Here is a 21,443-nt window from a genome sequence, read left to right as displayed (position 1 = left end):
TATACATTGAAAAAAAACATTTAAATGCAACGTGCAACAATTTCAAAGATTTCATTGAGTTACAGTTTATAGAAGGAAATCAGTAAATTGAAATAAATTCATTAGACCCTAATCTATCGATTTCACGACTGGGAATACAGATATGCATCTGTTGGTCACAGATACCTTAAAAAAAAAAAAGGTATGGGCGTAGATCATAAAACCAGTCAGTATCTGGTGTGACCACCATTTGCTTCATGCAGTGCCACACCTCCTTCACATAGAGTACAATCAACATCCTGATCAAGTCTGTGGAAAGTTGTCCCACTCCTCTTCAATGACTGTGCGAGTTTCTGGATATTGGCAGGAACTGGAACACGCTGTCGTACACGTCGATTCAGAGCATCCCAAACATGCTCAGTAGGTGACATGTCTGGTGAGTATGCAGGCCATGGAAGAAATTGGACATTTTCAGCTTCCTGGAATTGTGTACCGGTCCTTCTGACATGGGGCTGTGCATTGTCATGCTGAAACATAAGGTGATGGCGGTGGATGAATGACACGACAATGGGCCTCAGGATCTTGTCATGGTATCTGTGCATTCCGTGAAGAGCACACTTCTCCAGCATGCCAGTGGCCATCGAAGGTGAGCATTTGTCCACTGAAGTCGGTTATGATGCCAAACTGCAGTCAGGTCAAGACCCTGTTGAGGATGACGAAGACGCATATGAGCTTCCCTGAGATGGTTTCTGAAAGTTTGTGCAGAAATTCTTGGGTTGTGCTAACCCACAGTTTCATCAGCTTTCCTGGTAGCTGGTCTCCGATGATCCTGCAGGTGATGAAGTCAGATATGGAGGTCCTGGGCTGGCCTGGTTACACGTGGTGTGCGGTTGTGAGGCCGGACGGACGTACTGCCAAATTCTCTAAAATGACAGAGGCGGCTTATGGTAGAAAGATGAACATTCAATTCTCTGGCAACAGCTCTGGTGGACATTCCTGCAATCAGCATGCCAATTGCACACTCCCTCAACTTGGTCCCGTGTGGCTCAGTTGGTAGAGCATGGAGTTTGCAACACCAGGGTTGTGGGTTCGATTCCCACGGGGGACCAGTACGGAGAAAAATAAAATATGAATTGTATGCATTCACTACTGTAAGTCGCTCTGGATAAGAGCATCTGCTAAATGACTAAAATGTAAATGTAAACTTGAGACATCTGTGGCATTGTGTTGTGTGACAGAACAGCACATTTTAGTGTGGCCTTTTATTGTCCCAGCACAAGATGCACCGGTGTAATGATCATGCTGTTTAATCAGCTTCTTGATATGCCACACCTGTCAGGTGGATGGATTATCTTGGCAAAGGAGAAATGCTCACTAACAGGAGATAAATACATTTGAGAGAAATATGTTTTTTGTGCGTGTGGAACATTTCTGGTATCTTTTATTTCAGCTCATGAAACATGGGACCAACACTTTACATGTTGCGTTTTATATTTTTGGTCAGTAATAATTTGTTCATAGCTGCAACAGTATATGCCTCCTGTTTCAGCGGGTTCTTGAATTGTGTCGGGGTGTGGAGTGTAACCCAGCTGGCTACAAAACCATCCCGCCCCACCTGGACAGAATCCATTCATGCACAACACGTAAAGGGGTAAGTAACCTGTAATACCAGTCTATTAATGGAAAGTCTGCTTTACCTAGTTCTCATTGTGGATGGATACATTTGTTTTGTGTGCGATTGACATATTCAGAGCAAAGACCGATACGTGGAGACTTCAAAGGATAACTTTGTGGAGCTGGTCCGAACTCTGCTAGAAGACTCAACAGAGGGAACACTTTTTTCAGGTGAGATATCTAACATCTAGATGTTACAAATCCCTCCTTCAAAGGACTAGAACAGGGATGGGCAACTCAATTATAATTTTTTTGCCAACTCAGTCCAGGTCTGAACTTACTCTTCAGAGTTAAAATAGTAGAATACACAAGGTGCAATTTCGAAAATGGGTTGTTCATTAACAGTTTTTCTCTTACGCCATTCACTGATAGACACTCAATTAGCCCATGTAAGTTAACATTTTTTAGTGGCCAGCTACCTAAACTTTGTAATAATGGTCGAATTACCAGCTAAGGGGCACACATTGATTGTGTTAGTCAGTCTCATCCAGATATCTTATTAAAAACGGCAAACATTTCTCTCCATCCTATGACAAAATGTGTTGAATTGCAGGAAATGAGTTATAAAATTGCTAAATCTTCTCTCTGCCCCATGGTAAAATGTGTAGAATTGCACAAAATTAAATCAATTTTTATGTCTCCCTGCTGTCAAGAGGGGGGCTGCTAAAATGTTTTGCTCAAAATGTGGTGGTGGGGGTATGCACTTGTGGGTACGCAGACTCGCTAGCAACTGCGGCCCCTGATGAGTTCAGATTTTTTGTTTCCCCTAGCCCCATTAAAGTTACCCATCCCTCGACTAGAATGACCTCAAGGCAAATATTGAATAGGATTACATTTCTACATATGCCTTGGCTAAAACCACATGACTCTCCTTTTCTATCTCTGTGTTAAAGGAGGTATTCCCTGTACAGTACAGCACTAGGTATGACACAGCACTGCAGATACTGGTGTGGCAGTTCTTTGACAGACTGGAGGAGATGCTGCCAGTGCCCAGCTTTACACAGGTACTGACTCCATCTCCATCCTATTAGATCACCTGAAACATGTTGACGTTAATTTGTACATTTGCTTAAAATGTAGGATTTATTTTAATTTTAAAGGACCCTATTCCATGAATGAATAAACAACAGGGTAGTGGCTAGGGGTCATGTGGGATTGGACTGCGCTTTTCTCTGTTCTGCAGACATACTTCTTCTTCTCTCCCTCTCAGACAGCATCCATTCTCAACCTGACCCCTACTGACCTGGAAGAGTGTCAGCAGTCTCTCTGTGATCCTGAGCATCTGAAGACACTGCTGCAGCATCATAGAAATCTGGGGCACCTGAAAAAAGGTTAGGATCCCTCAGGTGATCTATTTGAACTTGTTAACCTCTGGGTGAAATACCTGTGGGGGATTCTCCTGAAAGAGAATTTTGAATTATTTGTATTCTCTCTCTTTTCAAGATCTTTTCTTCTATGACTCTGATACCATCCTGTTTACGTTGTCCTGCCTCGCTCCCTCACTGAAGTCTAAACAGACCAAAAGAGGCAGAGAAAAAGGCACGGTGATGAACGAGCGATGTGAGGAGAAAGGGAGAGAATGACAATGCTCAAGGACCGAAAGAACAGGAGAGTGGCGAGGAGGGACAGCAAGAAGTCAGTGGGGAGGACGAATACGCCAATGAGGGAAGTGATGAGGGCGCTGAAAGAGTGGAAGAGGCTGGGGAATCCTCTGGGAACTCTGGGCAGCAGAAACAGCCATCATTAGTAGGCATCAATGGTAAGGAAATTCAGGGCGGAATACATTACATACATCCATACACTGGCGAACTGAGTTGATGAAGTTTGAGTAGCAGAGTCTGGTTGTTAGTAGTGTTGTCAAGATACCAGAATTTTGACTTTGATACCAGGTGTATTGTCATGATACTCGATACCAAAACGATACCACGGGCAAAAAAAAGAAGGCATATAATAGCCAGTCACAGAATTGTACTTTTATCTAGATAGATAAACTCAGCTACTGCTTTGTTCAATCGTTGGGCATCTTTTGAGTTCAATATCATTACTTTACAATCTTTTTACGGTAACATTTTTCAGAGACTCCCATGTATGCATTAATGAATCAATTATAAAATCATACAATCAATTTCTAACTACAGCACATATCAACATAATGGTAGTAATTTATTTGAATGGTAAATCTCAATTGATAAACTGGGTAAATCAATATTTAGCCTAGGCCTTTTCACTATACAGGTGAATGTATATTCAATAGGTGTGTGTGCATGCATTGAGTTATTGAGCTTGTTTTGGCTGATTTCATGGGGCTCCATTTGACAAACAATCTGTTTCCCTTCCTTTTGGGACTTATTTTATTGTACTGATCAACAAACTTTGAATGGAAGTAGCTTATTTTATAAAAGTTCGCTCTGTCTCTCTAGCCAGTAATGACGTCATTCATGAGGCAATAGGGGAACCCGACGAAGCCCTATTCACACACAGTCAGTTTGCTGAGGCAATAGATAATATTTGGGAGAGACGTGATAGAAAGACCGAATAAGTGAATTAATCAAGTTTTTTGGTGGCATTTAGCTTTGAAATCAGCAATATTTTGCATATTATCACAAAGGGTAGTGAATTGATGTTGGCTTCAGCTGTAAACTATCAAGGAAAGTTAGCCTACAAAGCTGGAAGCTACCGGTATCATCTTGCATTATAAAGAGTTTTAGCCTGTATTGACATTGTTTTGCGAACCGTAATTAACAGTTTCAACATTTCTGCATGCCTGATGTCATGTCGCATTATTCAAGTGTGTTAACTTCTGTACAGCATGATAAGGGGTACATCGTCTGCGCTGATAGACTTTTTTGTATTTATATTATTATTTTATTCTTTACTTTTTAACCCTTTTCTCCCCAATTGGTAGTTAGTCTTGTCCCATCGCTGGAACTCCCGTATGGAATCAGGAGAGGCGACGGTCGAGAGCCATGCATCCTCCGAAACAAGACCTTGCCAAGCCGCACAGCTTCTTGACACTGCTCGCCGCACCAATGTGTAGGAGGAAATACTACAACTGGCGACACGAGTCAGCGTGCATGCACCCGGCCCGCCACATGTAGACGCTAGAGCTTGATGGGACAAGGACATCCCGGCCGGGATGTCGGGAATTGTGCGCCGCCTCATGGGTCTCCCGGTCACGGCCGGCTGCAACGCTTCTAGCACTGCGATGCAGTTCCTTTGACCGCTGCGCCACTGCGCCACCTTGCGCTGATAGACTTGATCCGTGAGACACATTTGACAGAAGTACCCGAAGTAACAAATTCTAGTGCCGAACCATTTTTTCATGTTCTAGTATTGGAAAAAGTACAACGGTTTCTGTATACCGTGCAACACTAGTTGTTAGTCAAACTTTTTTTTAAGTAACTTTGTAAAAATGTATTTTAAAGTAACACTTATTTTTCAGGAATTTCTTACTCCACTCCACAACTCCACTAGTTTAGATCAATTTAGATCAGATTCTATAATTGCACAACAGATATCTGCATGGATAAAATACAAATCTTTATATTATCGCCTCATCGGCTACTGACAACAATCTGCAATGGAACTTTGAACTAAGCAGCCCTTATTTCACTCTCCTGTGTTTTGTACCTGCAGGACAAGCTAAAGCCAAGTTCCCCCAGTCCCAGGGCTTTTCCTGCTCACAGTGCCAGTTCTCCAACAGGAGATGGCTCACCCTTCAGGAGCACATCAAGAAGAACCATCCAAAGGAGGACAGTGGGATCCTGGGTTCTAGAGAAGCTGGAGCTGAGAACAACGTCCTGCCTGTCAGTGAGACAGAAAGTTCCTCAGCCAAGAAGGCCAGGAAGAACAGGTACATCTGCTCCCAGTGTGGGAAGGGTCACAAATGTTCATATGAACTGAGACGACACGAAACCGTTCACTCTGAGGTGAAGCCCTTCCATTGTGACCAGTGTGAGAAGAGATAGAAAACAAAGGTGGCTCTAAAACAACACCAAATGGTTCACACTGGAGAAGGGTAGGGCTGGGACAATACCAGTATTGCAATATTTTTTCCATAGCAAAAATGAAAACACGAAGCAGACCAAACTCTTTGGTCCTTTAAAAACCTGCTGTATGTAAAATATTGTGTTCTATAGCTTGGGAAATAAATGAATGTGACTGGATGACATCAGGATGTTTGTTTCCAACATTAGGGTTGTTTTCCTAAAGAAGTTAAATCCTCTTTGTGTTTTGTTTCCTTGCACGATACTAACGAGTATTGCGATACTGGTATCATCCCGGCCCTAGAGAAAGGCCATATGTTTTCTCACATTGTGGCAGAGGCTTTAGGTCTGCAGATTTATTCAACATCAAATACTGATAGGTCACCTCCGGTGGCATAGAGGGGAGAAACCGTACTTATGTACCGTTTGTGGAAAGAGTTTTAGTACTTCAGGTGCCTTGTTGGTACACTCACGAACACACACAGATGAACGCCCCAAAAGCTGTGAGCATTGTGGGAAGAGGTTTAGAAGATGTTACGATCTCACAATACATCGGCGGATCCACACTGGTGAGCGTCCGTTCTCCTGCACACAGTGCGACAAATGCTTCACGTCCCACAGCGACCTTAGCAGACACATGCGAATTCATACAGGAGAGAAACCTTACCAGTGTAAAATGTGCGATAGGAGATTCACTGAAAGCGGCAACCTGAAAGTGTCAGTGTGTAATATCAGTACGGCCCACCACAAGTCACCAAGTGTGGCAAGAAAGAAGGAAAGAAAGAAATACAAAATTCCGCCGCTCCTCGTTGGACAGGAATTGTAGTAACCACAGTGTATCCATGTTCTAAGAACACACATTATATTGTAACAACGTTATGTTTGCCATTTTATAACGATAATTATTTCATAATAACAAGTTATTAGCTTACATCGTAATAACATCTTTCTCATAGTAGCAAGATAATTGGCTGTTTTGTAATACTGAGGCATTTAATGACAGCGTAATATGATTTCTCCTAATATTGATGTAATTAGTTACTTAGTTTCTCTAGGTGGTAGCTTTTCAACACCGTATATTAGGTAATCACACAAACATATTCAGTGTATCCTGCCCACTAACAATCACTGAAATGAAAGCTAGGCTGTTAGTCAGGGAGCATCAATTGTTCTTTTTTACATATTTATACAGTTTGTGTAATTAGATAAGGCAATATACAAAATTTGCAGTGCAGCCTCTGGACCTCAGTGAAGACAGAATGTGGCCCCCGAACAAAATGAGTTGGAGCTCTGTATAGGACTACGGTGGTGAAGATAGTGATGCTCAGTTGTTCTATAGTTTGTGACTATGGTAAGTTCCTTGACTAAACCACCTTATCATATCTTGTCTTATCAAATCAACAGGTACACCTGCTCCCAGTGTGGGGAAGGTTTCAGAAACCACTGTGACCTGAGACGACATGAAAGCGTTCACTCTGAAGCCAGGCCGTTCCATTGTGACCAGTGTGAGAAGAGATACAAAACGAAAGGATGTCTAAAACAGCACCAGAAAGTTCACCAGGCAAATCGAATTGAAGAAAGGACATACGTTTGCTTACATTGTGGCAGGGGCTTTAGGAAAACAGAAATCTTAAAGTCACATGAACGCACTCACACCGGGGAGCGACCTTATGTCTGTTCTATCTGTGGGAAGGGATTTATATAGTCGAATGGCCTGACGCAACACCTCCGGATGCACAGAGGGGAGAAACCGTTCTTATGTAGCGTTTGTGGAATGACCTTAAGCACCTCAGGTCAGTTGAGGATACACATGAGAAAACACACAGGTGAGCAACCCTACAGCTGTCAACTTTGTGGGAAGAGGTTCAAACAACCTGAAAGTCTCACAGTGCATCTGTGGAGTCACACAAGCGAGCGGCCGTACCCCTGCACACTGTGTGACAAACGTTTCACATCCAGCAGCTGCGTTAAAAAACACATGAGAACTCATACAGGGGAGAAACCTTATCAGTGTATAAGGTGTGGTAAGAGATTCGCTGAAAGCGGCAACCTAAAAATACACCAGCGAGTTCATCGAGGAAAAAGTCTAAGTTGTCTGAAAGTTGTTGAGGGACGTTGTGCTCTGTACAGCAGGGTTCCCCAACTGGCGACCCGCGGACCGAATTTAGATTTTCATTGTTGGACATAAGACTGTAAAAACACCAGGAAATCAGCTCCAAGTGGTTTTCATTTCGGAAGTATATTCCCAAGTACTGCCACGCATAATATACATATTTGATTGTATACAAATAATAATATTAATAATAATTGATTGGATTTGTATAGCACTTTTCTGCTAACTGAGGTACTCAAAGTACTTTACATAGTAGGGGGAAACTCACCGCACCCACCTCAGTAATGCACAGTGACCATTTTTATGCCAAACGTCTCCCCCACACATCAGCTATCAGGTGGAGAGGTGAGGAGTGATATATTCCAATTAAGAATGAGGGGGATGATTCAGTGGCCATGATGGAATATGGACAGGTTGGGAATTTAGCCATGACACTGTGGTGAACATCCAAATCAAATTTCAAATTTATTTTTATATAGCCCTTCGTACATCAGCTGATATTCTCAAAGTGCTGTACAGAAACCCAGCCTAAAACCCCAAACAGCAAGCAAAGCATGTGAAAGAAGCACGGTGGCTAGGAAAAACTCCCTAGAAAAAACTCCCTAGAAAGGCCAAAAACCTAGGAAGAAACCTAGAGAGGAACCAGGCTATGAGGGGTGGCCAGTCCTCTTCTGGCTGTGCAGGGTGGATATTATAACAGAACATAGTCAAGATGTTAAAATGTTCATAAATGACCAGCATGGTCAAATAATAATAATCATAGTAGTTGTCGAGGGTGCAACAAGCACGTCCGGTGAACAGGTCAGGGTTCCATAGCCGCAGGCAGAACAGTTGAAACTGGAGCAGCAGCACGGCCAGGTGGACTGGGGACAGCAAGGAGTCATCATACCAGGTAGTCCTGAGGCATGGTCCTAAGGCTCAGGTCCTCCGAGAGAAAGACAGAAAGAGAGAAAGAGAGAATTAGAGAGAGCATATTTAAATACACACAGGACACCGGATAAGACAAGAGAAATACTCCAGATGTAACAGACTGACCCTAGCCCCCCAACACATAAACTACTGCAGCATAAATACTGGAGGCTGAGACAGGAGGGATCAGAAGACACTGTGGCCCCATCCGATGATACCCCCGGACAGGGCCAAACAGGCAGGATATAACCCCACCCACTTTGCCAAAGCACAGCCCCCACACCACTAGAGGGATGTCTCCAACCACCAACTTACCGTCCTAAGACAAGGCCGAGTATAGCCCACAACGATCTCCGCCATGGCACAACCCAAGGGGGGGGCGCCAACCCAGACAGGAAGACCACGTCAGTGACTCAACCCACTCAAGTGACGCACCCCTCCCATGGACAGCATGGAAGATCCCTACTCTTACAATAAGCGCCATGGGATTTTGAAAGACCACGGAGAGTCAGGACACCCATTTTAACATGCCATCCGAAAGAAGGCACCCTTCACAGGACAATGTTCGCAAATGTAATCAAGGTTTGAAATGATTGTTTTAGTCAAATGTCTGTTTAGGCGTCTTGCGGTAATTTTGCAGTATAAAACTTTTTTTTATTATGTTCCGGCCCACAACCATCCGCTCCAGAAAGAAATTGGCCTGCGGCTGAATCTAGTTGATGATCCCTGCATGACACATTATGAAGGCTGTCATAATTGTTGAGGATTTGATTTTAGATTTTTTTTTTGATTTTGTGTATATGACTATTCCCCTTGTTAATAAAAACATTGTTATGAGCAGCAATGGGGCAGAACACTGTCTCTATTTACTTATTAAAGAACGGTTAATTAGAACATACAACCACACACTGGTTACATTTACTCCTAAATCCCCTGCAACTATGAGAAATAGCATTCTTATTCTGGAGGCCTCAGTCTATATCCCACTACCTTTACATTATATTCTGTAAAGGAAACCATAGTTATTGTATAGCTGCAATGTTTGTTTAAACGCTCACATGCCTGCCATGAAAATACCCTAGGAAAGTGACCGCCTTGTAGTTTAACTTATTGAACGTTTTCAAGTGCAAAATCTACAAAAATGAAAACCCAAGCAAACATGTTCATAAAAGACATCAAGTAGAAGTAAATTAATCCACAAACACTAATTTTATTATATCTTAAATGACCGCATTATGAATTTTATGATATCTTGAATCCGATTCAAAACTGGATATGTAAGTGGGAGAGGCGGTCACTTAGCGAATGCAAAAATGTTTCAATCCACAACAGAACAGACAGTTGAAATACATGATTATTTACGTATTGTATTTCAAATACACTGGCCAAATCAACTACTTATATTTGAAGTATTTGAATGTCTACCAATGGTATTTGAATGTATTTTGAAAATAAATACTATTTTCAATAACTAATCATTATATCAGCCATACGTGCTATTTAGCTGACAATGCAGGTTATTGGTGGGCAAGGGGAGCTGATAGAGGTTCGTTGGTGCTGGTCTCAGACATTTCATCGTCTTCAACTGAGGAGAGGTCAGGTTCCGAGGCCAGGTCGGACAAGGTGAAGTCTGGTACCTGTAAATGGAAAACACATCTAAGCACAAGAACCTGCCTCACTGTATGACCTTTGGACTACTAAGTAGTAGGAGGGTTACATTTCCAAACCTAGTCCTGGAAAACCATACAACTACAGTTTAGTTAGTTGAACCACTCACAGACAAACCTCATATCCAATCTCAATGTATTACAGACACTGAATTCACTGAAGCCGAAGATGGGTTTCGACAATGTATAAAACATCCAATTCCATTCTCAAATGCCTTCACACTGGTTCGTCATTTTCAAGGCAGCAAGACAACACACAGATTACATATTAACTTATTTATTAGAATTGTACAAAGATGGCAGCATACAAGGTAAGGTATTAACACAAGGCTGTATCTATTATATGGCAGGTTATGATTACAACAGGATATAAAGTTGTGTCAAAAACAACAGTAGCATCAAAAGCAATGTCCTGCATAAGAAAAGGCATATGGAAATGAAGCTAGATTATTGAGCACACACTGAGCAACATTCACAAACAGTTGGTCAACATTTATTCATCAACAAGCTCATTAGTGTGACTATCAAAATATTTGATGGAGGAATAATATGGGATAGAAAGTCGTTAAACAGGCAGCTAGTTAGTCCATTGATTTCATCTCAACCTCTGCGGGGGCTGGTGTCTTCTGGGACTGGGAGGACGTGGTGGTGGGGGGTGGTGCCTGCCGGGGGTAAAAGGGACCTACCAGCCAGTTGAGGGACGTGTTGTTAACCAGGTAGTCCATGATGTCGTCCAGCGACTCCTTCATCTTGCCCAGCTGGGCCTTGCTGCTGGCCAGCACCCCGTCCGACAGGTCCCCAAACGCCACCGCTTTGCTGAAGCTGGAGTAGACCTGGGAGGCTGAGTGGCTGAGGAACAGCGCCTCCTTCTGGATGTTCTGGGGAAGGCCCTGCAGGCCAGACACCAGCACCTGGCATGTTGTCTGCAGCTGCTGTGTGAGGGAGCGCGCTATGGCCAGGGTTCTTGACTCTATATTCTGGGGGATAAATGATGAAGACCATTTAATTCACCTGTATCTTCACAACAAAATAAAGTAGCTTTTTCCTCAAGGAGTAGTCAAATAAAATAACTTAAATATGCAATTTGGACGCAAAACTGCAAGAGATGGTCCATGTACAATATGATGTGGCTAAAATGGTATTCTATGATGAGTGCTCTTTAGTATGGTCATTACCTCAGCCTCATTGCCATCTCCTTCCTCATTAGACTTCCACTCAACCAGGGAGCTCAGTTTCCCTTTCACCTTCTGGTTAGCTCCGTCAATATTCTTTCTGGCGTATTCAATCTAAAAGGGTTGAAAACGAAATGATTGACTTCACAACGAACATCTCATTCCAACATAATTTAAATGAATCCAGTGCAAGGGAACCTCATGAGATCTTATTACATCTCATGAAAGACAGTTAAAATAATTTCAATTTACTCCATCTTCTGCAGAATTTACACATTCTATGGAGAATAAAGTTTTCCATTTCCACTTCTATCATTTGATGTCAACACTCACCAGGTCTACAGTGTGGTTGAGTTGTGAGATGGACTCCTGGCTGCGCTGCTTGGCGTCTTTGACCTGGGCCAGAGCCTTGTGGTATGCCCTCTTACGCAGCTTGGTAGACAGAGAGCCCAGACGGACATAGTAGCTAGGTGCATCCTTCGCCACTTCGAATCCTTCGACCATTTTAGCCTCCATTTCTGTCAAGGTGAAAAAAGGAACATGAAATTAAAGCAGCAATCAGGAGTTGAAACGATAAAGGGGAATTAGGACTAGAGAAATGTAACTACTCTCATATTCAAAGACAGCTATGGATGCAAGGACTGACCATCCATGGTATCAAAATTATAGTTTTAACCATGCTTTCGGGCTATACAGTGATTGTTTACATTTTGTTTACAAACATTGGATTAGAAGAAGCTTATACTTTGGGTTCTGATGGGGTATGACAGTTGAACTAAGCTCATGAGGCCTTTATCAATTATATTCATCAAGAATCAATGGGTGCATATCGTTAATTTATAAGTCAGAAAATGGATGTAGCAACTGCTGATTGTCCCTTTAAGCATTGCTTTGAGTGTTTTGTGTAAAAAAATATCAAAGTTATTATTGTAATCATTGTAAATGTAATGTAAACGCTTGCTGACATTGTATGGGTTTAAGTGAGCAAGCTTAGTGACTCTAATCACACATAGTATAATGAGTAAATGAGTAGTTGACTTCCTAACACTGAGTTTATTGACAACATATGTTTTGGAAGTGTTGTAGGAAACATTGTGTACAGGATTATTCCTCTTTATTTGTCTCTGTACTGTAAACCAAAATTATTTAGCCCAAAACAACCAGAAATGTTCTCTTTTGGTCATTAGAAATCATGGGCCGTGTCTGAATAATCTTAGTTTCTGAGAATCTCAACCGAACCTGATTAGCTGCCTTTTCCCCGGAATGTGGATGAAGATCAACAGCATAGCTAAATAGTATCAATGACTGATCTTAATGCTCTTTGGTGTTGTTGCTAGCCCCAGTCCAAATCTTCAGTCATCACTGAGAATCCATTGTAAGAGACTGTTAGGTTATAAGCCTAGCTCTCACTCACCCAACTCGTCCTCAGTGCGAGGCAGGTACTGGTCCACCAGGCTCTCAGAGGTGGTGAGTGCCGTGTCCATTCCGCTGCTGACCATCTGGGCCACACGGCTCTCCATCACCGTATTCACGCTGCCGCTGACCGCAGCCCGGGTCATCTGCATACCATCCTGGACCGCAGCACGAGTCATCTCCACGCCGTCCTGCACGGCACCCCTGGTCCGGTCCACTGCATTGGTCAAGGTGTGGGACACACTGTCCTTGGCCCCTGTGACAGTGTTAGACATCACGTCTTTGGCACCGGTCACTGCATACTTGGCGTTGGTGACAATCTAGACATGAAGAATGGGATAGAGAGAAAAAAGGTTGTTTTTCATTTAACCAGGAAAGTCACATTGAGATTGAACTTAATTTTTCAAATGAGTGAGCCCTGGCCTTTGGATTACCGCTGACTGACTAGACACTTGCTTACGACAGAGGGAGAGCCCGGTCCAAATAGATGATGCGTCACTGATTTTGACACAGTCATTGCTCCACCCTCTATGGTGACCAACCTGACTGGCATCCGCTTGATTCATTGTGAAATGCAGTGTTGTGTCATTCGGTACCAAGTAATAACTGGGCAGTGAGTCATGTACCTGCTCAGAAGGCTGGTGCAGGATTGGCAAGGTCTTCTCAATCTTATCCAGGCCTTTACAGGCCAGGTCATTGGCCATGGAAACTGGTGGCAGAAAAAGAGGGCATAACATTATAAACAAAATGTATCACATTCAAGGTTGGGAAGGGAGAGTCACAAATTGTAGCACTACAGAAGAATACTAAAAAAGTGTTACTGGTTCAAGACAAGGCCAAAGATGTGATTACTTGGTAAAAGGTTATGTTGTTGAGCAACAGCTCATAGATGACTGGACGGACTTCCTGCTCCTTACACAATTAGGAAGTGTAACTCAATATTTCTTTCCACGATCTAATGCTGAGCGATTAACCAATATTTCCGGGATTTTCAGTTATTGAACAACCGATGTCGGTTCAATTACTTGAATTCCATTTACTTCGGGGGTTTTGTGAGCCCAACGCGCCGTTTCACTAGAGAAAATTCTAATCAATAACGAGAGAAATAAACTCAATACTTATGTGGGGCGCTGGGCTAAAGCGAGTTGCAGTTTTCATTAAGCTAATATCCAACCTATTTCAGTGCAGAAACGTGGTAATTAACTACAATGACCATAATCCATTACGCCAGTTTTTTTTCGGCTCAGGCAAAGATGGATATACTTTTAAGCCTAATACGTTAGGTTAGACAAAACACCGCATAGACCGCAAGGGATAGAGACAGTTCGTGATAGTATGCCTTATGCCTTTGAAGAACCAGTACAATTATTTTGTCAGACAGTTCTGCAGCTAGCCTAGCTAAATTGGGGTGCTGAGAAATATAATGATAAATAAAATATTTTAAAAGTTTTGGTTTTTGAAAAAAGTAGTGCACTAGTCCTGTATATCGGACCGATATAGGCTTCTGTAGCGATGGGGGTATTCTCAGCACCCCGCTTTGGAATTGCCATTACAAATCTCCAAAGTAACTGTAATGTTTAAAAAATATTATCGAAACCGAAAAATCCTGCTTATTTGTTTATAATCGAAACCAAACCGACCTAGAAAAGCACAGTATTTTTGTAATAAGCATATGTTTAAAATCTTATACTAGAAATTCCATTCTGGCAAAGCGCTTGCTTTTTTCATTTTCAGCTCTCCAGATTTGACCACCACATAGGAAATGAATCAAATAGATTAAACTCAATATGTAGGTCTACATTAGTGAAAATATACCAGGTGGCTATAGATTAGGAGATGGCTACAGATTCTTACTTTGTGGCTCCAGCTTGCTGATGATGGGTGCTGCACCGGTGAGCGCTGCAGTGGTGAGGTTCCTAACCCCCTGCTCGGCCACCTCACACATAGACTTGAGGTAGGGGTGGTTATCCTTGGTGGTGCAGTAGGCACTGGACACCATGTCATAGGTGGAGCTCACCAAGGGGAGGCTGGCCACCCTCTCAACCACATTCTGGTGAGAAATGAGTTGAAAATGGATGTTAGAACACTGCGTGTTACATCTCAAGAGTAATGTCAGCAATGCTACAAGGAGAAACCCTAAGTATGCTATAGGCTTCTGAATGTATAGCTTTTCCTTCAGATTTAAGATGAGCAACCTAACCCACCTGAGGTCCAAAGGATCAATGCCTAGCAGCTCCTGACTAAAGTTCGCTACTGTAGTATGAAACTTTAACTTGCTATCCTTTATCATAACATTGGACCTGTAAACACACAATCAAAATAAAGACAAACCTATAACCATGCCAACTGAATGTCAACTATCTGAGGAGTTGTAGCCTACTTTCGATCATTTTCTGTATATGCACTTCTGTCCTGTTTTATTATCAGCTGGCACACACTACTATGATCCGTTTCACTCCCCAAAAGAGACACACCTGGTTATTGACGACTTCAACGACTTCCATGTCTGCAAACCTAAACAAGAGGAGAAAGACAAATGAATGTTATAGACATTTCATTTCTTTCAACAATACAAAAATTGGTTATTTTCTGCTACATTGCTTTGATAAACTCGCAAGGAAAAAATACGATTTAATATTTCTACATCATTATGTCGACTCAATTATCTACCCAAACAACAACAGGGAAAGTGATACTGATTGATACAGTGTAGCAGCAAACGTTACTTACTGTATGCTGTCAAATTCGAAAGAGGAACTCTCGCGTTCAGACGAATATCCACCAAATTGGTTGATAAAGAAACCAAATAAACACAAAAGTATGATAATAAAAAAAATGGAACAAGGTTACCTACCACGTTAGTTGGTTAATTTTGGTGAATGATGATGATGATCCCAGCAGTGTAATAACTTACTCCGTTTCAGGTTTGATTTGATAGTGAACTAACAACGTCCCATTTATAGTCTCTGCTTCTCGCGAGATATTGCTAATAACTTGACGTAATCGCCACAAAAACTTCTAGGGCAAAGGTAACGAGGGGGAAATTGGCAGGGGATTTCCTAGATAAATGAATGGGCTGACACAGTCCTGCATCAGTTGAGGATAAACGATGTCAGACATTTAACACATTGCATGTGGTAGCTTCTTACACTAACAACCTCTATAGTGGATATCCCATAGATGTTATATTTATTTTGTAGGATTACTGGGATAACATGTATACGAATATATAATTTACTGCTGTTTGGATTCTATTCCACATTCATTCAGAGATTCCCTTTTAATAACCCTTAAAGTAGGCGATGGCCATTTCGGGAATACATCCCTAGCCAAAAAGTCATTGAATTTCATAGACTGACCGGCTATTGAATCTGGGTTTTAAGGTACTAGAGTCTTTGCAGTGAGAGGTGTCAGAAGAATGGATACTTTTATCAAACCATTTAGGCTGTATGACCTGACTCTGTGTGTTACACTATAATTACAATGGCTGTAATACAGTGTAATTCATACTTAGACTATGAATCATCATGCCATGTGATTTTGGAATACAGTATTACTCAATGAACTATTCCCCAGTTGGCCGTCATTTTTGACCTTGCTCAAAAGTCTGGATTAAAGAGATATTGGACTACAATAGATGTTTCTACATAACTGAACCCCCTTTCCTTAGCCTTTTATATTTATAAGTATGGAAGTAGTGGTAAAGTACGTTAACCCTGAGCACCGTGGGTAAATAGGTGGGCAAATGCTAATGAAAAAGGGGGGAAAATGATCTAGGGTAATAAAAAGGTGGGTAAAAGCAAAGTTTGCTACTTCAATAGTTCTAAGTTGTAATAGGCTAGAATTGACCCTTCCAATGACTAAGTGACATTTGTGATTACTTTGCTGTTTTGATCTGGACTATAATCCAATCACATAGTGTATTACAATCCAGAAGGGTCCATCATATAATTTTATTTGCCTGGCCTGATGTGATGTCAAGCAAAGTACAACCTGTGGACCAAGAACAATGAATGTCGTCACTTTATTGATGCACTTTGTGATATCACCGTCAACTGTACAGAATCAGTAGGCCTACGTAGCATGGACAATAAGGGATATTTTACAAGTTGCAGTTGTCTAGAAGCACATAATAAATGTGTAGCTTTGTGTTTTTGTCTTGTTGGTTTTTGCCGTTTGCCTTAGGCTATGTCTTGCATGTGACATGAGAAACTGACAAGATTACATATTTGTACGTGATGTGGTAGGTTTTGTAATCCAACTTTATATAAATGTTTACTTAGTGTTGCTAGTTGTGAAAGTATCTTCAATGGCCTGTTGAGTGTGATCAAAGTTCATTGTCCTTTTTTGACTTCTCTGACCGCATCTGAGTCATGCCACAGCTTTATAGTTTATAGGTCTCTCCAGTAGTGGTGCGTGGGTAAAATCACTGGAGAAGCCAGAAAAAAATGCAGTTTACAACCTACAGTATGTGTTGTGATAATTGCGTTTGCTCTATAATCTGTTAGTTCATATGCTTTGTGACTGTGATATAATACAGTGCATTTGGAAAGTATTCAGACCCCTTGACTTTTTTCACATTTTGTAATATTACAGCCTTATTCTAAAATGGATTAAATAAAAAATTTTCCTCATCAATCGACACACAATACCCCATAAGGACAAAGCAAAAACAGGTTTTTAGAAATTTTAGCAAATCTATAAAAAATGTCAAACAGAAATACCTTATTTACATAAGTATTCAGACCCTTTGCTATGAGACTTGAAATTGAGCTCAGGTGCATCCTGTTTCCATTGATCATCCTTGAGATGTTTCTACAACTTGATTGGAGTCCACCTGTGGTAAATTCAATTGATTGGATATGATTTGTAAAGGCACACACCTGTCAATATAAGGTCCCACAATTGACTGTGCATGTCAGAGCAAAAACCAAGCCATGAGGTTGAAGGAATTGCTTGTAGAGCTCCGAGACAGGATTGTGTCGAGGCACAGATCAGGGGAAGGGTACCAAAAAATGTCTGCAGCATTGAAGGCCCCCAAGAACACAGTGGGCTCCATCATTCTTAAACGAAAGAAGTTTGGAACCACCAAGACTCTTCCTGGAGCTGGCGGCCCGGCCAAACAGCAATCTGGGGGAGAAGGGCCTTGGTCAGGGAGGTGACCAAAAACCTGATGGTCACTGACAGAGCTCCAGAGTTCCTCTGTGGAGATGGGAGAACCTTCCAGAAGGACAACCATCTCTGCAGCACTCCACCAATCAGGCCTTTATGGTAGAGTGGCCAGACGAAAGCCACTCCTCAGTAAAAGGCACATGACAGTGCGCTTGGTGTATGCCAATTGGCACCTAAAGGACTCTCAGACTATGAGAAACAAGATTCTCTGGTCTGATGAAACCAAGATTGAACTCTTTGGCCTGAATACCAAGTGTCACGTCTGGAGGAAACCTGGCACCATCCCTACCGTAAAGCATGGTGGTGGCAGCATCATGCTGTGGGAATGATTTTTAGCGGCAGGGACTGAGACTATTCAGGATCGAGGGAAAGATGAATGGAGCAAAGTACAGAGAGATCCTTGATGAAAACTTGCTCCAGAGCAATCAGGACCTCAGACTGGGGTAAAGGTTCATCTTCCAACAGGACAATGAACCTAAGCACACTGTGAAGACAACGCAGGAAAGGCATCAGGACAAGTCTCTGAATGTCCTTGATTGGCCCAGACAGTGCCCGGACTTGAACATGATCGAACATCTCTGGAGAGACCTGAAAATAGCTGTGCAGCGAACCTCCCCATCCAACCTGACAGAGCTTGAGATTATCTGCAGAAAATAATGGGAGAAACTCCCAAATTCAGGTGTGCCAAGCTTGTAGTGCCATACCCAAGAAGACTCAAGGCTGTAATCTCTGCCAAAGGTGTACAACTACCTTTTTTGCCAAAGTGGAAATACTAGAAATGTGTTTTGCCCATGCTACAGACCTCTATATCGGTCCAGTAATACTAGTAAAGGCACAGTGCACTACTTTTGTGAAAAAACTATATATTTTTTGAACAATTTTCATTTAATTGTGATTTTTCATGGGGTGCTGCAGCACTACTTCCTGCAGCTATGCTTCCCTTGGCATCTAGGAATACCTGCCACTGGGTCTTTCTCTCTGTCTCTCTCTCTGTCTCTCTTTCTCTCCCTCTATCAACGTGATTATTAAATAATTCGACACAAAGCAGGTAGTGTGATTTTGATTCTGTGGTGATACTGTAAAATACAGGGTATTGCTGCCCCTATGTGGACTTTTTGATACATTGCAAGTTAAGATTGGATATCCTTTTCAGATTGGGGCCCATATGCCCAGCCGTGTATTTTTTTTATTTAACCTTTATTTAACTAGGCAAGTCAGTTAAGAACAAATTCTTATTTACAATGACGGTATTAATGGCATAACAGGTTGAGTTCAGTATGACAAATCCATTCAAAAAGAATAAGAACACCCCAAATATATATACTGCTCAAAAAAATAAAGGGAACACTTAAACACCACATCCTAGATCTGAATGAAATAAATAATCTTATTAAATACTTTTTTCTTTACATAGTTGAATGTGCTGACAACAAAATCACACAAAAATAATCAATGGAAATCCAATTTATCAACCCATGGAGGTCTGGATTTGGAGTCACACTCAAAATTAAAGTGGAAAACCACACTACAGGCTGATCCAACTTTGATGTAATGTCCTTAAAACAAGTCAAAATGAGGCTCAGTAGTGTGTGTGGCCTCCACGTGCCTGTATGACCTCCCTACAACGCCTGGGCATGCTCCTGATGAGGTGGCGGATGGTCTCCTGAGGGATCTCCTCCCAGACCTGGACTAAAGCATCCGCCAACTCCTGGACAGTCTGTGGTGCAACGTGGCGTTGGTGGATGGAGCGAGACATGATGTCCCAGATGTGCTCAATTGGATTCAGGTCTGGGGAACGGGCGGGCCAGTCCATAGCATCAATGCCTTCCTCTTGCAGGAACTGCTGACACACTCCAGCCACATGAGGTCTAGCATTGTCTTGCATTAGGAGGAACCCAGGGCCAACCGCACCAGCATATGGTCTCACAAGGGGTCTGAGGAGCTCATCTCGGTACCTAATGGCAGTCAGGCTACCTCTGGCGAGCACATGGAGGGCTGTGCAGCCCCCCCAAAGAAATGCCACCCCACACCATGACTGACCCACCGCCAAACCGATCATGCTGGAGGATGTTGCAGGCAGCAGAACGTTCTCCACGGCGTCTCCAGACTCTGTCACGTCTGTCACGTGCTCAGTGTGAACCTGCTTTCATCTGTGAAGAGCACAGGGCGCCAGTGGCGAATTTGCCAATCTTGGTGTTCTCTGGCAAATGCCAAACGTCCTGCACGGTGTTGGGCTGTAAGCACAACTCCCACCTGTGAACGTCGGGCCCTCATACCACCCTCATGGAGTCTGTTTCTGACCGTTTGAGCAGACACATGCACATTTGTGGCCTGCTGGAGGTCATTTTGCAGGGCTCTGGCAGTGCTTCTCCTGCTCCTCCTTGCACAAAGGCGGAGGTAGCGGTCCTGCTGCTGGGTTGTTGCCCTCCTACAGCCTCCTCCACGTATCCTGATGTACTGGCCTGTCTCCTGGTAGTGCCTCCATGCTCTGGACACTACGCTGACAGACACAGCAAACCTTCTTGCCACAGCTCACATTGATGTGCCATCCTGGATGAGCTGCACTACCTGAGCCACTTGTGTGGGTTGTAGACTTCGTCTCATGCTACCACTAGAGTGAAAGCACCGCTAGCATTCAAAAGTGACCAAAACATCAGCCAGGAAGCATAGGAACTGAGAAGTGGTCTGTGGTCCCCACCTGCAGAACCACTCCTTTATTGGGGGTGTCTTGCAAATTGCCTATAATTTCCACCTGTTGTCTATTCCATTTGCACAACAGCATGTGAAATTTATTGTCAATCAGTGTTGCTTCCTAAGTGGACAGTTTGATTTCACAGAAGTGTGATTGACTTGGAGTTACATTGTGTTGTTTAAGTGTTCCCTTTATTTTTTTGAGCAGTGTATATGTCATAAAGTTTGTCACATTCAAAGAATGATCACACCTGTGGAACAATGCCTTCATTATGACACAAAAAACACATTCTAGAATATTAAATTCCAATTTTGGAATGATTATTCTCTCAACCACAAAATGATGGTCAAAGTTTAATCTGACAGCAAGAGTGGAGTGTATAGTCAACAGACAGACACCATGAAAATCCAATGTTTGTGCCAGATATGCACCTGCGGGTAAGTACCAATATCTCAACCGACGGTGCACTCACACATCGATTTTTGGGCAAATAAAAGGTAACAGATGGAGAGAGCTGCAACTACGACACAGCCTACGAGGTCACACTGACTCAAAATCTGCTGCAACATGTCTCATAGACTATTCTCATTGATGTCTATCACCAATTTCTACTCCTATTTCGTAACTGGAGTAGATATGGGATGACCAATATGTATGCTCAGCATT

At 42.5% G+C, this 21,443-nt stretch overlaps 1 protein-coding gene and 1 long non-coding RNA gene across 3 annotated transcripts; one reads left to right on the top strand and one right to left on the bottom strand.

Moving 5' to 3' along the window:
* The first annotated feature begins 585 nt into the window (after positions 1–585).
* Positions 586–5,776, top strand: LOC123728661 (uncharacterized). The gene is made up of 5 exons (XR_014381391.1): positions 586–1,824; positions 2,547–2,657; positions 2,864–2,984; positions 3,097–3,412; positions 5,290–5,776. It is a non-coding gene; the product is annotated as an uncharacterized LOC123728661 (long non-coding RNA).
* Positions 5,777–9,851: 4,075 nt separating this feature from the next.
* On the bottom strand, positions 9,852–16,027 carry LOC100380740 (perilipin-2). 2 transcript variants are annotated; one of them, XM_045701337.2, is made up of 9 exons: positions 15,768–16,027; positions 15,388–15,427; positions 14,768–14,963; positions 13,540–13,622; positions 12,915–13,233; positions 11,834–12,018; positions 11,504–11,614; positions 11,015–11,305; positions 9,852–10,298 (listed from the first exon to the last, which is right to left on the bottom strand). In XM_045701337.2, exons 2-9 carry the CDS (start codon positions 15,415–15,417, stop codon positions 10,179–10,181), a joined length of 1,335 nt encoding a protein of 444 aa, XP_045557293.1. In that variant the 5' UTR covers positions 15,418–15,427; positions 15,768–16,027; the 3' UTR covers positions 9,852–10,178. The 2 variants fall into 2 exon arrangements, with proteins under 2 accessions (XP_045557293.1, XP_045557294.1); XM_045701338.1 differs by having other exon boundaries at positions 15,644–15,826.
* Positions 16,028–21,443: the final 5,416 nt, after the last annotated feature.

This window comes from Salmo salar, chromosome 18, assembly GCF_965601325.2.
Source record: "Salmo salar chromosome 18, fSalSal1, whole genome shotgun sequence".
NCBI classification, from domain to species: domain Eukaryota; kingdom Metazoa; phylum Chordata; class Actinopteri; order Salmoniformes; family Salmonidae; genus Salmo; species Salmo salar.
The sequence above is the reverse complement of the archived record's forward strand: the minus strand, read 5'-3'. Positions and strand labels throughout refer to the sequence as shown.